The sequence below is a fragment of the Hylobates moloch genome, unplaced genomic scaffold (assembly GCF_009828535.3).
Source record: "Hylobates moloch isolate HMO894 unplaced genomic scaffold, HMol_V3 SCAFFOLD_19, whole genome shotgun sequence".
Classification (NCBI taxonomy): domain Eukaryota; kingdom Metazoa; phylum Chordata; class Mammalia; order Primates; family Hylobatidae; genus Hylobates; species Hylobates moloch.
The window spans coordinates 16,833,788-16,850,348 of record NW_026652294.1 but is presented as its reverse complement, the minus strand read 5'-3'; the positions used below and the strand labels follow the sequence as shown (position 1 = coordinate 16,850,348).

Genomic DNA, 16,561 nt, shown 5'->3' with positions numbered 1-16,561 from the left:
GCCCCATCTCTACAAAAAATTTTGCCGGGTGTGGTCGTGCACCTGTAGTTCCAGCTTCTCAGGAGGCTGAGGTGGGAGGATCACTTGAGCCCAGGAGTTTGAGGCTACAGTCAGCCTTGATCACACCACTGCACTCCAGCCTGGGCGACAGAATGAGACCCTGTCTTAAGGGGAAAAAAAGAAAAGAAACAGGAAGGAAAGGGCTAGGCAGGACATATTTTCTATGGTTGAACAAAAAGTGAGGGAGCCTGGGGGGCAGCCGGAGAGCCAGGGGCAGCAGGGACAGAGGAGGCAAGGCAGGGAAATAACACTTTGATAAGGTCAAGTGGGGCCACAGCCCCTGGCAAGGACAGTGTCTGTGGTACAGTAAAGGCAGGAGTTGAATCTAGGGGAGGGTGGATGGTGAAGAAGTGAAGCTGAAAGACCTCAGAAGCAGCTTTTGGACAGACTGGAGTTCAGCAGCTGGGGAAGCTAAGAGCAGCTGACATGGGCCCACTTGCTGGCCTCGTTTACCTTCTGGCTTATCATCACCATTTAGAATGTCTCACCTTAGAACGCCTGGCACTTTTCCTTCTTGTTCCCCCCACCCCCGCTTAAAAAGTCAAATCCAAGTTGTATCTTTGGAGCCTCAGGCAGAGGCAACAGGGAACGAGGATTAATACACACAGGCCAAAGAATGGTGTTTCTCTCTTTTATTTAAAAACAGTGCTTCATTACCATGTGCAAAGGCAGAGGCAGGGCTCCTCCTTTGCTTAGAGTTTATAAAAGCCAGCAACATGATCAATAATTTATACACATGGAGAGTAATACAAAAAAATAAGGAATAAAAGCTAAAGATCTAACTACTCCGACCTTCACAATTCCAGCTACTTGATAATAATAGGAGTAACCCAATGAATACTGTATGGTCTGAAAGCTACTATACAATATGATTCTTAACGAGAAGGGAAGGGAATTAGAGACTGTCACAAAGCCCTGGGATGCTTCTCTGGAGTTAGCAGGGAAACAGGACCCTGGGCAAGCAGCTCGGGTGTCCTAGGAAGTGATTCTGGGGGAGGACGGGAGGGGAGAGAGAAGGCTAGGTGGTCGATTACATAAGCATCCCATGTAATGCCCCCATGCCCCAAAGGTACCTGTTTTGCCATGGCAATGGGAGGGGCTGGAGGAACAGCATGTTGCATGTAGGGATGGTCCGGTCCCTGCCATGGGGAGGGGGGAGAAGAGGAGAGGTTCTGTGGCATTTTGAGCCTTGCAAAGATTTGGACTGGAAAGCTCAGAGACTCAGGTAGGTCAGCCTGTCAGGGACAAGTACACTCCACCGGCTCTCTTCTCGCTTTGCAGCCCTAGCTTACGTGTGTGTCAGCCCCAGGTTTGCTCCAGCTATTCACAAGCAGAATATAACACAAGAAAAACAATTCATATCCCTTAGGGAAAAAAGAGGATCAATTCATCACTCCATATATAATACAGCCAAAATGAGCTGCCAAAACAAGCACACACACAAATACTGTGAACAGAAAAATACAAGAAAATGACTAAGCTGGGAGTCTTGACGGGGTATGGACATTGCTTAAAGCACTTATCAGTCCCCGGAAAAACCAAACCAAAACACATTTTTTAAAAATTCAAAAACTCATGGACCCCCTGGGAAACTGGTGTTGGTAACAAAGGGCAGGGGGTGGGGAGAGAAAAGAGAATCACTGTTCCCTTTTTGCTCGCCAGTGAGTGGAGTCCTCAGGTCACCGGCATGTACACAAGTACCAGACGAGGAGGACCAAGTCCCTCTGCTGGTGGCCTCCTAAAAGGCAAGGCTTGAGTTTTGGCTGATGAGCAGTTCTCTCCGTTACCAATCTCTGCCGACCAGCACTACCATGGCTGAATTGATCTACCGTTTTCCTGAGTAAACTGTAACTGGCTACAGTTTCGGTAACATGGAAAAGAACTCAGCTACTACAGCCAACTGCAATACTTCAGGAACCCCCTCCATCCCTGGGCTCCTCACTCCTAGTGCATCTGATTGAGGCATTTGATAACTTGCTGCGGTCTGGTCTGTAAGCCTTATTTGCAAAAAAAGGTGCCAGGGACTCTGTTACACTCACTAAACCAGAGGGCACACACTGGCTTAGGACACCCAGAGCCTACTTGGAAGGGGCCCTGTTTCATGCTCTAGCTCTTGGATGGCTATTGCCTGGCTGATCAGTAAAGCAAGTATGAAGGAAGTACACAGGAAAAGGAAAGGGAGGGAAGAGGCTTTTGGACAGTAACATTTCCAAAAAAATATAGTGTTTTATGCAACAGGGAGAATCAAGTTTCACTGTGTATACTACAAATGGTCAAACATTTTCAAGAGCATGACAAAATAAAAACACACAAATTTACGTCCGACGTTCACCTTGCCCACTATTTTTTTCCTATCTTAAAACAGTGCAAACAGGTAACTTATGCTTTTAAAACACCACGACCCCTTCCCCACCCCCCAAAGTCCCTTTCCTCCTAGTATCTGGGGGAAAAATCTGCAATTCTGCAAATGTTACTGTGCTAGAGGGTTGCAAGCAGCAGAGAACTGGCTGAACTTGGCAAAAGGGGAGGACCCGTCAGTTTCCCCGTTCCCCTCCTTAAACATCTAAGTGCTTTCCAGTCTGTCCCTTGGTTGGCCTTGTTCTCCTGCCAGAGGGAAGGGGGTTCATCATGCCCTTCTTGCATATCCTTGGGGTTGCTTCCATCCCTGTTTGGTGTCTCCCTCATGTCTGGAAGCTATATAACTAGTTACAGGATGGTAGTGATTAACCCACTTATCTGCTAGATCTCTAGTAAAGCAGAATTCTAAGCTAAGAGCAGTTCAGCCCCTGAGGAGTCACACATCTGAGGAAAAGCTGCTATCGGTGACTTCTATTGTCTAGATTTCCACTAGCTCCCCTCAGACTAACAGTTGTGCCCCAGTCCATTTCTCAAAGAAAAAAAAATGTTGGCTCAATTCAGACTGTGGCTGTTGGAGGATGATGGTGATAGTAGGTTTTGTTAAACCCGAGAGCCTGACAAATGGTGAATCACAATGGCTGATCTGAGTTAATGGAAATTGAACTAAGTGACACAAGGAATTCTGGAAAATGCCTATGGGCAGCTCTCTGGGCTCGAAGAGCGACATGGAGATAAAGGTGTTCACTAGAGGCCTCCTTTAAGGAGCCCAGCTTCCAAGAGTACAGAAAGTACAGGTCATGAACTATAGTAAAGCTGAAAAAGAATCATGCATGTACTGTGATTTAGCATCAGTGAGTTTTCTGGAATTATCAGCCAGCATCCTCTAACAAACTCAAGAAATGCCAGACTCCTCTGACTCTCTTTCTTAATACGGTGAGAACCAGAGTCAGAAACAGACAAGCAGTGCTGCTTCAAGCAACCTGCCTCTGGTGAAGTTGACTGTACGGAGTCTCAAAGTTCAAAAGGTGACGGGGAGGTTGATACTGTGAAATCTAGATGCTTGTAAGAGCCCCCATTCTCAGTGTTGACACTGAAAACCAAAGACCCGTTCATAAAAAGCAGAACTCCATTTATTCTTTCTTAGAAAAGGGAGCTGAAGGAAGCGGTGTTAAACACCATCCCTGGAAATGCAGCAGAAACCACTGGGAAGCACAGAGCTTGCCTTTGGAGGCCTCAGCCAGAACCAGCTGAACTGAGATGCACTCAAGGTGCCTCAAGCTCAAGATTCTGCCTCTCTTAAAAGGTCTGTGGGAGATGCCTTCTCTACTTTTCCCGTTATCCTTACCTCTTTCTAGGAAAAAAGAAGAGAAAAACTCATAAACTCATTCTCCTATTCTCCCCTGCTATGGATACAACCATTTAGAATTTGGCCTAGTCTCCACTGAGTACGTGGCTTGCCATCTTTTGGGAATGGCCCCTTTGTGATCATGACCCCAAACTTCCGTTTTTTTAGTCAGCTAAAGTTCTCCCTCAAAGCAAAAGCAAAAGCAAAATCCTCCCTGCCCCCATTCCCTAGAACTGTGAAAGCCCGCATCCCATTCCCCGCTCCTCTAACTAAAATATTTATATACATACAACAAAAATTGTCTTAACAGCAACAAACCAAACTTTGGCTTGGGGTGGAGGGACCCTTAAAAATGGCCAATGGACTGGGCAGTTGGAGTCCCCTTATTCTCTGTCTTCCTCCCCAGAATCAGCAATAATTGCATCGAGGCCTCTAGCTTCCTTGACATCGCCCCTAGTTTCAGGCACAGCCTCTCTCCCAGTTATGAGGCGAGACAGGATTCTGAAGGGGGAAAGGATATGTATTCTACATGACAGGTCAACGCCCTCTCAGATACATCACTCTGCTTACAAAGAATGCTTGGTGCTGTCATAGGTCAGTCATTTTAACTCAGGGACATGAGTCAGTTATCAGTCAAGAACATGTGTGGAGGCAGGAGTTAAAAACAAACCCAAAACAAACCCATAACAAACCAGAAGCTCCATGTCTCTGAATTACTCCCTTTAGCAGCTGTCCCTTGGGTGAAAGGTCACCCTAGTACCAATGTGAATAGACCAGGGAGCCAAAAAGACCATGCTTTTCTATTTCCTAATGCCTTCATTTGGGAAATGCTGTAGGACACTTGCTTTTATCAGTTCTGTCTAACAGCTAGAAGAGAAACACTCTCTCCTACCTTGATAACATAGAAAATTACAGCCAGATGGCAATGGCAGTGACTCACTGCATGACTCTTTCTGGCGATATAGAAGACCCTTGCCATTTCAGACCCTCCTTCCAATATGGGAAGGCAGCAATCTCAGGGCCTCCATTTTATGTCCTGTAGTGTTAATGTACACAAAGTGGTCCGGGTGCTCAGCTGGCTGTTTTGGAGGACAGTGAGAAGCTCAGCGGGATAGCCACAGGCTCAAGACTGTGGATAGAGAAGTGACTCATAAAGGCTCTGGAAGATGAAAATTCCTATGGCTTTGGAGCAAGTACAAAGTGCCTCTGCCTGCCCTTCCATGTCCTCATCACCAAAACTTCCAGGGACTACTGACCTAGGACCTGGTACTCTATCTTTCCCCAGCAGATTCTTTATTCTATTTTTTAAACTTTGTACTTTCTGAGGCAAGAAAAAAGTAAGAAATACCAGATCTTCTAATATTCCTTTTCTCTTCCTCGCCCTCTTTAATGGCTGTGAACAATTTGTACTTCTAATCCTCAAGACATCTGGGGGAAATCTGGCCACTGGCTTATTCATTTTTCTGTCCCTGGGTCCTAAATTCCTGAATCTTATCGACATGAGAGCAGGGTGTTAATAAAAGAATACATGAGCTAAGCTGTGGTTCAATTAAAGGAGAAGAAGCCTAGAAGGAATGCTAGGTTACAGGAACAAAAGAAATGATCTTTTTCATACTCCAGAGTTCATTCTGAGATCGGTTTCCTAATGAGGTGTTTATTATCCACAGTCTGAGAGCACGTTTGGAAATATCAATACTATAATTCCAAAAACTATGCCCACTGTCTCAGGCTGTGCGTGTAAGATGATTGTAAAAAGAATGGAGAAGACAGGAGGGAAGAGGAGAGGAGAGCGTCTTTTTAATTCTCCTGCTTTATAAGCACAAATTCCTATCTATCAGCATGTGGATTCCAGCCACAGCCAACCAGAATTGCCTGTCAAAGACCAGAAACTCAGAAGACTAGAAGAATATCCTGTTGCAGAAAGATCTCTTCCACTTCTGCTTGTCCCCCAGCCATTCAGCACCAGATACACTTTGGTAATTCTGTCTGCTGATTTCTGATCAGATGCATTTATCGGCTCCTAATGTCTCTCCTTCCTCCTTGACTGCCTCTTCCGTGATTGATAGAATAAGCTAAGCACGGACATACAGACATGGAAATGCATTATTTTTTTTTTTTTACCACAGTTTAAAAAAAAAAAAAGAAAAAAATGCACAATCTTTGGAACAAAAGAATTAAAGGCAGAAATTTAAAGGAAAAATACATATTCAAAGAACATAGTGAGGTATAAAAAAGTATTCTTTCTTTTTTTGTGTTTTTTTTTGTTTGTTTGTTTTTCCTCTTCATCTTGCTATAGAGTTCCTCTACTAGTAAATATTGCAATAGCCAGGCCTCATGAACTGGGGGGCTGTCCCATTTGCAGGGGTCTCACGTCACTTCAGTAGGGGGCAAATCGGCTGTAGCCACCTCGGTATAAACTCGCCTGCAGTAATTAAAGAGATAAAAATAATTAAAAGGTTGATGAAAGAAGCATTAACAGTGAAGAAAAATGTCCAGAAAGGGATCTAGAAACACAGCCTGCTTTGAAGCCTCAAAGCAACTGATCAAGCATTGCCTTGTGCAGTGAAGTCAGGAAACCAACTTCTGCTTCTAAGGTGCTCAAACCAGAGCCCAACATATTTATTGCTGACCTGATATTCTCAAGGAAGAGTATGACGACATTTTATTTCATTATTTACATGAATTAGCACAGAAGGGAAACAATACACAGTTGAAAACTAGTTCTGCAAAGAGTTTGATTTTTAAAAGCACAGGTTTTTGTTTACCTTGATACAGCCTTATAATCCTGGTGGAAAACAGATCACCAGTTTCCCCTTCTCAAATATGACCCATCGGCAGTGCACATTACTTCTGACACGATCCCTGCCATGTGTGGTCACAGCCCATGTTTGAGATGGTGCCGCATCTAAACCTGAGCCAGTCTTTAATAGAGTCTGTTTCCTCTATCATCTACGAAGCACACCAACTAGGCTGTTTCTTGACACATTCACATTTATATATCTAGCTGGGGTTTTATCTAGGCTTTACTCCTTTATCTTTACCAAATGACTTTCTCTAATGGCTTATCTCTTTCAATTAGAAGTTTCCCAGGAATGTATCTTTCTCAGGTCATTCTTTTAGCATAGGACTTAAATCAGTTTAGGAGGAAATACAACCTCAGGAACTTCCACCACTGCCTTTATATTGTAATGCTCTACTTCATTTATAAACATATATTCCCTCAGGGCCCCCCATTACTTCCTTCCGCAAATCTTCATCAGTAGAAATTTGGTGTGAGAAGTAGCTTTCTCATATTCCTTTAGGTCTTACATTTTACACTTCACTCTGTCTCCTTTTCAAACAACTCTGCCCATGTTCAGAGGTAGTTGCCCTGTTGCATTTTGGATTAGAGAGCAAGCCTGGCAGAGGTGTCACTGTGGAATGGCCTGTCTTTGTTGCAGCCTGTGAGTCCTAATCACTGAAACTGGAGGCATCCGAGCCAATACAATAATATTGCAGTAAGGTGGTTGGTCAGAAGAAATTATGCTAGTTCTATGGACTTCTTCGATAATTCTATCAAAAACACCATATTTTGCCACAATTGTTATCAATAACCAATAATAAAATACCCTATAAAGCATTCACTTAGGAATTTCTAGTACTATCTACCAGAAGGCTTAGGAAGAGCAGAGACATCCTTTAGATTTGCATTTGAAACTTAAGTTTTTGAAAAGCTTACTGTGAATACTAGCGCCTTATGCTCCATGCTCCTTTGCCAACGCCTATGAATGAAACTATGCCACAGGTACGCACTCAACATTTGAACCAATAGGAAACATTCACCAGTTCCCCTATTTCTCTCACAGATGATGCCACTACTTGGGGCACACTATCAATGATCATTCCTTTCTGCTGCCCTTAACTAGGCCATGTGGCTCACATTATAATAACACACAAATAAAGAGGGTGAGACATGAAACTTCCACATAGATCTGTGTGGCTTTAATACCTTGATGGTGGAAGAAAGGCTGAATTTACTACCTCCCTAGATCTTCTGTCATCTATGGGTAAAAGAAGGAATGAAATGGTTTTATAAAGCAACGGTATATTATATACTTACCACAGCGCCAACTCCATAGCTAGCGGCAGGGGCAAGGGCGTGGTAGGGGTCGGCTGTGTACACCCTGCCATAACTGGAAAGAAGAAACACAATCAGACAGATAAAGAAAAGTGTATGATCTAAAAAAATTAAAGGGATTACTGTGCTTTAAGACTTGTGAGTCACTTGGTCTTGGATTATCATAAGGAAACTGGAATTATAAGGAATGGGAAAAAACCTTTCTAATTCTACTCCCCGAAGAAATTTGAAGTACTTCCATAAAATGGAAAAGAAAGGAGTTGGAGACGAGGAAGAGAGGGACTGGAGTCAAAGCCAAAGAAGAGATGAGAACAAGAAAGAGGGAGCGGAGGACAGAGTCGCATGACAGAGGCCATCAAGAGGTCTGCAGAAAGCCCAGGCTGGCAAGATGCCCGATGTGCTAAGAGCTGCTGTGGAAACGGTGAAGGGAGGAAAATGGGTGACATTCTGGGATGGAACAGCTCTCATGCATCCCAAAGCTCACCACTGTCTCTGTACATACCCGTCGCTGTAAGCGGCTGCAGCGGCTGCAGCAGCGGTGGCTGCGGTTGCAGTAGCAGGCTGTGCATATCTGTAGGCTGCATATCCACCCTACAGGAGAGAAGAGAACTGACTTTACAGATACCTCTCCCCCCAGGTGTACAGAAAAACACACACCCATACATACATGTAGACACAGGGACTGACACAAACACAGACACACACATGGGAAGAAAATGTTTCAAACTGCATCAGTCTGCATGTTATTATTCCTCCAATAAAAAATTAGGCCCTACGATATGCAAGGATTGGCTTTCCAATTTGTGATAGTAATAAAAGTAAAGTTTGGTAGTACCTGTTAAATACAAGAAATGAAGATATAATTTTGGATCTGTCTTACTTCACAGTCTTTGTTGGAACTTTCAAAAGCGAAAATATTTACAGCAAGTTGGGAGAACTCTGACAAGAAATATAAATTATAAAGTTAAAACATATGAAATCTGTATGTGTTGACTTCAGATTCTCTAACGTGTTCTTGGATGGATTCATTAATAAGAGACTACAGCATGCAACAGAAACCTCTGCTCCATCCGGCCTAGCATGTTTGCCAAGAAGCTAAGATAATCAGGTAATATTTAGAAGGAAAAACAATGTAGATCAGGGGTCAGCAAACTTTGGCCTGTGAGCCAATGCAGTTTGCCACCTGTTTTTGAAAGTACTTGTGACAGAGACCAATGTCCTACAAAGCCAAAAATATTTACCACTTGGCCCTTTAGGGAAAGTCTGCCAATTCAGATCTACATTTCATACTTGAGCCAATCAATTACAAATTTCTGAGGATTCTTTGGCTGGATTCAAATAGATCAGGAACCCTGCTTCTAGCATTTAACTGCATTTTCCTACCTAAAAGGTTTTGAGATTCTTACATATTAATCTTACAGTAGACTCTGAGCTTTTCTTCCAATAGTCCAAATATCCTCTCAGTCCTAAAGAATTTCAAACCATCACATCCTTCTATTTCACCTCAGTTTCGATAACCCAAATATACAAAAGGTTTTCACTATCAGGGTGAATCATGTACTCTTTCAGAAAGCATTTCAAGAGACAATCACAACAACAAATGCTTGCCACATGAGACAGGATATTTTAAAAAGTGGCAAACTCTACCGTTTATTATTTTTCTTTACCCTTCTAGAATTCATCTATTTTACCTAAATGTAATTCAGATGCAAATTTTTATTATTGGCCTTTCACTATCAAAAACAACTCTGTTCAACTGGCCCAACTGAACATCATTTCAGTAGTGAACAATAGCATGAACACTTTATTTCTGTGGATCAAATGTGCTCATTTCTCATGGATATCTGAAGGTTTTTGCCCTGCGCTTTCTACTTTCTATTTTTTCAAATGTTCGATTTTTCTAAATCTACAAAAGAAATTTCAAATTTACTTCTGTATCATTTCTTGGGATTGAGAACAACTATTTTCTAATGGGACCCCTGTTCTTCTTAACCATCTTACGTGGCAGGTCCTAGCATGCTTCTTTTATTTCTGTTACACCTTATTTTAGAAATACCTATAATTTCTTATGAGCTTCTAAAGCCTTTTGCTTCTTTCTTACATAATTTGTGCTTTCTCTAAATGAAGAAACTGCATTGTGAGGGAAATTTATTCCTGCTCTTCAAGTTTATGCTGCTTGAAGTCAGGATAGTTTCAAATGTACTTTAAAAAATCCCTGACTGGCTTTCAGTGGTTATACATTATTCCTCCTTTGTTTTTCAAATGAGTGACTTAGAAAGTAAACATTTCCTTCTTAATTACGAATTCTTCCAGAGATATATGAAGACTCTAATTAATATTACCAAACACTGACAATGAAATGGTAATGAATGGGAACATGGCAGGAAGCACCCTTGGGGGCCGTTTCTGATCAACATGGTTCCCTGGAATTCTAGCCAGGTCTATGCAAATGGGCAGGCCAGCAGATCTGGGCAAAGCTGTACACCCTGGCCACAACATAATTTAACTATTTCTCTACCTTTTTTTTTTAAACATTTGTTAAAGCAAACGTTAATTACAGTTGGAATTTTAACACTAAAATGAACCCTAGTAATTTTTCATTATAACTAGAGAGGGTTCCATTAGTTTAGAATTTGTTTGCTAGTGTAAAGTTACAGCAGGGCTATTTAGTAAAACTTCTTTGCAAACAAGGGTAATTCAGCATTTTACTCTTTAGTATTACTCCAACCATCAAAGTAACATTAAAAAAATGTTAAAGTTAGGGCAATAAAAGCAGTTAAAGCCCAATTCATGTTTATCTAAGTAAAAAAATAAAAACTGAAGTCTTATGCCATATGGCAGAGGTATAAATTCTTGCAAAGGGATACTGAGGTTCAAAAGCACTCATCCAAGGGTAGGTTTCACACCTGACTCTCAGGAAGACTGAGTGAGGTACTGGAGGTACGATCTCTGAGTATTCTATCAAATCATGGCTTTGAGCTGTATTCTACTCATTCTGGAAAAAACACGTTCTAAGTGAGGTTGCTGACAGAACCAATTTCCCCTCATTTTCCTAGGCCTACAGGAAGCCATTGGAACCTTGGTGGTTTAGGAGTAATGTTACTGCTAATCAAAACAATTCAAATGGATCAGACTATGGAAAAGAATCTTCCTTCCAATCCAGAAGGAGATGGAGAGAATCTATCTGTAGCAGTTTCCTTCTTTTATAAGTCAACTCTGACTTTGAAATTTAAACATGATGAAGTTCTCTGCTTTTCAAGTTGAAGAAAACAGAACAGGGTTGCAAATATTTTACTGAAAACAAAAGGCTCGAGAAGAATATCAGCACTAAGAAAAAACACATTAATAGTTTTTTTTTTAAAGCAGATGACTTTAACATGATTATTCTCCTAATTACTTTATAATAATGGCATTACAGAGAAACCGTTAAAAGATGAACTATTTTAGGATAGGCAATATCCTACTAAACTAACTTGGTAATTCACTAATGACTACTCCAAAAGTAGAAAAATTGTGTATCATGGATGTATTCCTCTCTCTCTCTCTCACACACACATGCACGCACACACACACACACACGCACACATACACACTTACTCGAAAGTATTTTTGCTGCTTTATTCAACAAAACATATCATAAAATGTGAGACAAAGAAAATTCAGATATATTTATTTCTATTCCAGATTTCAAAGTGCATAGAAATTTCAGGCTGAGAAACCATTTTTTCAGCTTTCACTCTTACTAGCAAATCTAAAAAGGCTTTTATAAAACATGAGAACAAAGTGCAGTTTGAAACACCAAGGTTTTCATTACTGTTTCTTAAGTTTTTCAAAAAGAACAAGGGTGGGAGGGAGGTAGAAGAGACAGGGTTCAGGCGTGGGGAGGGATATGGCGCCACATTTATTAATCACATTAAAAACTAAGCATGCCAACATCTGGAGCTAAAACAACCAGCAAAATCACCACGTTCAGACTCGTATTGGCTAACTCTATCTATCCCAGCATTCTCTTGGGACAGCGGTTTGCCCTAGGTTCTACCACAAGCTCGGTGAAGTACACAGCCTCAATTACTAGAGCGTGCAGCCACAACGACCTGGTATTACGGAAACAGTCAGTCACCACTGAGTTAACATTCCATACCCTAACGACTGGCCCCTCCCCAGCCCAAAGAAATAGTCAATCTTGCCCACCCTAGCCCTGGCCCACACCACAATGTTAATAATTATAACAAGCAGTAACCCATCTGTTATATCAGAGAAGGGAACAGAGACTCCACTGAGAGATTTAGAGTGAGATGTTAACATTTCTTCAGCTGACTGCACAAACAAACAAACAAAAAAAGAGGAGAAATAATTCATTTGGAGATATGAAGTCATGAAATAGCTGATGTGTATTGCTTTTAACCATGCACTGATGCAAAACTGAAGCAACCATTAATAATAAAAATTAAAAAGGACATATGTATTTACACACAATCAGACCTGTTTGATCTGAAGCAGTTTGCAGATTCTATCTGTGTGTGATTTGAAATAAAACAAAAAATGGGGATTAGCATGGCCACAGCACACCCTAATGTAGGAGGGCACACACGGACGGCTTTTTGGAACTCTGATAGCTGGATAAAGTTTGGCTTGGCTAAGCTTGATTCAGATACACACACACCCCTTTAAAAAGAATTATTCTTATTCCTTTGCAATTCATTCTGAATGAAACCTGGTGTCCCCAGTGGGGCCGCCCAATGCTCCATCGCTCCCCTATTCAACCTGCCTGACACTGGCAATATAATTCAGTCCTGACCCACAGCACTCACATGTATGCTCACCCTCTGTCAACAACCGTATATTCTAATCCACAGCATTCTGCTAAAATATTTCCCGTGTTTAGGAATTTTACTTTTTCACTTGTCTGTAACATATCTCTGACTTCAAGTTCCAGCTTCTTCAAAGGAAAATGCCTTTGAAAAGTTGGCTTTAAGATCCTTTCCAGTGTTTTCTGCAGTTGTTAAAGTCTCAGTTTTTCATGGCTCAATGTCATCTCCTAGGGCTTTTCTACTCTGCTCTGAACCAATTTTATCATCGAATTAACTTTATGATGCTGCCACATTGACCACATGATCTTTCGGCACAGTTCTGTAGCTGGGTTTTAAACTAGAGCAAAATACAATAGAATATAATCCCTCCTATATCTAACCTTTATCTGCATATTTATTAGTTTAATCTCACACTGGTAGACTTTTGCCTTGTCTTGATTTTAACCTAGGCTTTAATTTTATTACATTTTTGTTTTAGGTTTACATTAAAACAGGACTTTGGTGAGCATGTGATGTCAAGACACCTTCTTTCTACCTGGAAGACAATGACATTATGTGACACTGAGGAGGAGAGTGTGTATTTCAAGACCAGCAGACAAAATGAAAGCTTGTTACCTACATGTACTGTATAGATCAATAGAGCAGGAGGGTTGGGGGATGGCGGCAGGGGGTGGGTAAGGAATGGCAGGTGTGATGCTTAAAATCACTACAGCAGAGCAGAGATCTATTCCAACTAGCGTGGGTTTAATGCTAGGCCTCCAGGAATCACTTTATTTATCCTTGGATGAATCTAATTCCCTCTTTTTCCTCACCACCTCCCCACCCCTGCTAAGAACCATGGTTCTAGGAGATATTATAGAGTTCTTTTGTGGCAAAATGGCATCACTGATTAAATGTGAGTAACACACAAACTTACAATAATGGTGATACTGTCACTGCTTTTGATTGAGGTCTATCTCCTTTGAAAAGTACTTATGAAAAAAATTTTAAAGTATTTAATCTTATTATTATTTAAAATTGGGATTAAGAGAAAAAATTGCTATGATCAACTTGATGTCTTCCACCTATTATTTCTATGGTAGATGAGAGACGATTTTCAATAAATCAAACCTTTCAAACATTATTATTCCACATCTCCCCAAATTAGTTCATTTCCAAAATCTTGCTGGGTAGCCACATAAATAAACTGGATTGTGAAAAGCCATCAACTATTTTCTTTCTCCTAGCATCCAGCTATCAGCAATCCTTCTAACAAGTATGCTATTATCCAAATGAACTCACTGATCTTCTTAGGTGAAAGGAGAAGGGGCCAAGGGAAATGCATGTCTCAATGTTTGAGTTCCGTATGTCTAGATTTTTAAGGCAACTTCAAACTTATGTAGCAACACAGTCCAATTACGACTGGTATTTCACTACAGGGCCCAATGTGGGATTCAGGAATCCTATTTGTACAGTTCTACTTCCTCTTTTTTCTCTTTTCTAAATTTATAGTAGTAAGAAAATGTCCCCAACTGCTAAGATCTAAATATAAAAAAACAGTTTAAATACCACAGGTAAATGTGACTGACAGATTAAAAGAGGTGGCAGTGATGGGACAGTGCATATTACACACCTGGCTGGGATATGTGTCAAGAGGACAGGAGCACTTAATTTTGGAGGAAGTGCCATTATGTACGGAATGTGACTGTGGGCACTGCTGAGGTAGCAGGGCTTAGATCACACGCTCACAAGTCTTGATTGTCCAAAAAAGCCTCTGTTCCCATCTCTAACGTGGAGCTGGAATGGTTAGTATAATTCAATTTTTTCACTGCAATCCACAATCTGATTGATTGGCAGGTCACACTGGCACTCCTACCTGAGGTATTTTAGCGCTAATGATTGGTTCCTGTAAGACTATTCTATAACAGAACACAGGAAGAGCAGTTCAAAAAACACAGCTGTGGAAGGAAAACAATCATACAAAAAGCCCGCAAGGGGCCCACCAGCCTTTTCTTTCCTTTGGATGCAAGCATGCTTTTCACAGGAGGTGATTTAGGAGCAGTTTGTTATCCCATTTAAAAAGCGAATTAGGGCGAACTATGCCTTTTCTACTGGCCAAAAAAGAAGAGGGAGGGGTGGATACATAATCTAGCTGCCACACTCCCAAATCCTATCACGGTAGGTCTCTTTACAAACTAGGAACACAATTGCTAGATCAGTTCTCCAGAGAGGAATGTGCCATAAAAGAAACAGAAAGAAAATGGCTAGCAGGAATCACTGTCTAAGAATGGGACTGTGAAAGGGATTACAAAAACCTTGCACAATTAATAGCCTAAATTCATTTAACTTAAGCATAACCAGCAATTTAAAATCTTTTCCCTCGTGTCTTCTCTTCAAGCTCTGATTCGGTGCACTTTTTATACTAAACTCTCTAGTCCTTCTATTTCTAATATGCCTTTCGGATGAAATGAGAACTAAATGTATACTGACAGATTTCCACAGATGGGAAATGTATGGAGAGAAGCAGAACAAACTCAAGGCAAAATGATAGTTTTTTGTTGTCTGTTTCTGAAGAAGTATCCTTTGCTCCCTCACATGTGGAATACAGAATACACAGTTTTAAAAGCAACAGTTGTATTAGGCCTAACTCAGTAGTTACCTCATAAAGTATTCTTGCTTTTCGTGTGGGGGCATGGATATTATTTCAGCACTAGTGACCAATTTTTTTTCTCTAAGTAACTCTGCTTTAAGATAAGAACTAAGAAATAATAACATTACTATTTCATTAACAAGGGGCCACTGGTCAAAAAAAATTATTTCAGCAAGATCACTGAATTACTTGTGTTTAGCTCAGCAAGGTAATCCAGTTAGTAGATTAAAAAAAAATCAAGAGTACTTTATTAACAGGAACAGAAAAATCATCTGTCTCAATAAAATCTTACATTGTAAAAGAGGTAAGATAACTATTAAAAAATTGGATGACTTAACAAGGTTGAAGTAGACAAGTCTTTTTTTTTTTTTGAGACGAAGTCTAGCTCTGTCACCCAGGCTGGAGTGCAGTGGTACGATCTCGGCTCACTGCAACCTCTGCCTCCAGGGTTCAAGTGATACTCCTGCCTTGGCCCCCCAAGTAGCTGAAAGTACAAGTGTGTGCCACCACACCCGGCTAATTTTTGTATTTTTAGTAGAGATGGGGTTTCGCCATCTTGGCCAAGCTGGTCTCGAACTCCTGACTTCAAGTGATCCCCCTGCCTCGGCCTCCCAAAGTGCTGCGATTACATACATGAGCAACCATGCCTGGCCAAAGTAGGCAAGTCTTTTTTTTTTTTTTGAGATGGAGTCTCTCTGTCACCCAGGCTGGACTGTAGTGGCACGATCTCAGCTCACTGCAAGCTCTGCCTCCCGGGTTCATGCCATTCTCCTGCCTCAGCCTCCCGAGTAGCTGGGACTACAGGCGCCCGCCACCACGCCCAGCTAATTTTTTGTATTTTTAGTACAGACAGGGTTTCACCATGTTAGCCAGGATGGTCTCGATCTCCTGACCTCATGATCTGCCCGCCTCGGCCTCCCAAAGTGCTGGGATTACAGGCCTGAGCCACCGTGCCCAGCCTAAAGTAGGCAAGTCTTAATAAGACATAAATAGGTTGTATTTAAGAAAAATAAATCCCCAAATAAGAAACACATTAGAGAAAAAAACTTGATTTAAGAAATAATTCAAATGGAAAATCTTGCTCTAATAGATCAGATTTCAAGAAAACAAGTTAAATAACGAAGATGAGTTTCATGAGAATATGGATGCTAATGTATATGGGAGAATGTACATGCTAACATCATATGTTAAGTATGTGTATTTAGAAATGTGTAATCTGGTGTAAAAGTAGGATAGATTCC

General features: G+C 41.2%; 1 protein-coding gene across 27 annotated transcripts in view; it reads right to left on the bottom strand.

Moving 5' to 3' along the window:
* Positions 1 to 5,937: 5,937 nt before the first annotated feature.
* RBFOX2 (RNA binding fox-1 homolog 2) overlaps positions 5,938 to 16,561 on the bottom strand; it is a 286,813-nt gene continuing 276,189 nt past the window's right edge. For 13 of the 27 annotated variants that reach the window (XM_032138957.2, XM_032138960.2, XM_032138958.2 and 10 more), the window contains 3 exons: positions 8,383 to 8,471; positions 7,863 to 7,935; positions 5,938 to 6,185 (listed from right to left, as the gene is read on the bottom strand). In XM_032138957.2, coding sequence (XP_031994848.1) covers positions 6,141 to 6,185; positions 7,863 to 7,935; positions 8,383 to 8,471 — 207 coding nt within the window. In that variant the 3' untranslated portion in view covers positions 5,938 to 6,140. Of the gene's footprint in view, positions 6,186 to 7,862; positions 7,936 to 8,382; positions 8,472 to 12,120; positions 12,198 to 12,362; positions 12,395 to 16,561 lie in introns of all 27 variants that reach the window. The other 14 variants (XM_032138945.2, XM_032138947.2, XM_032138954.2 and 11 more) reach the window with 2 other exon arrangements.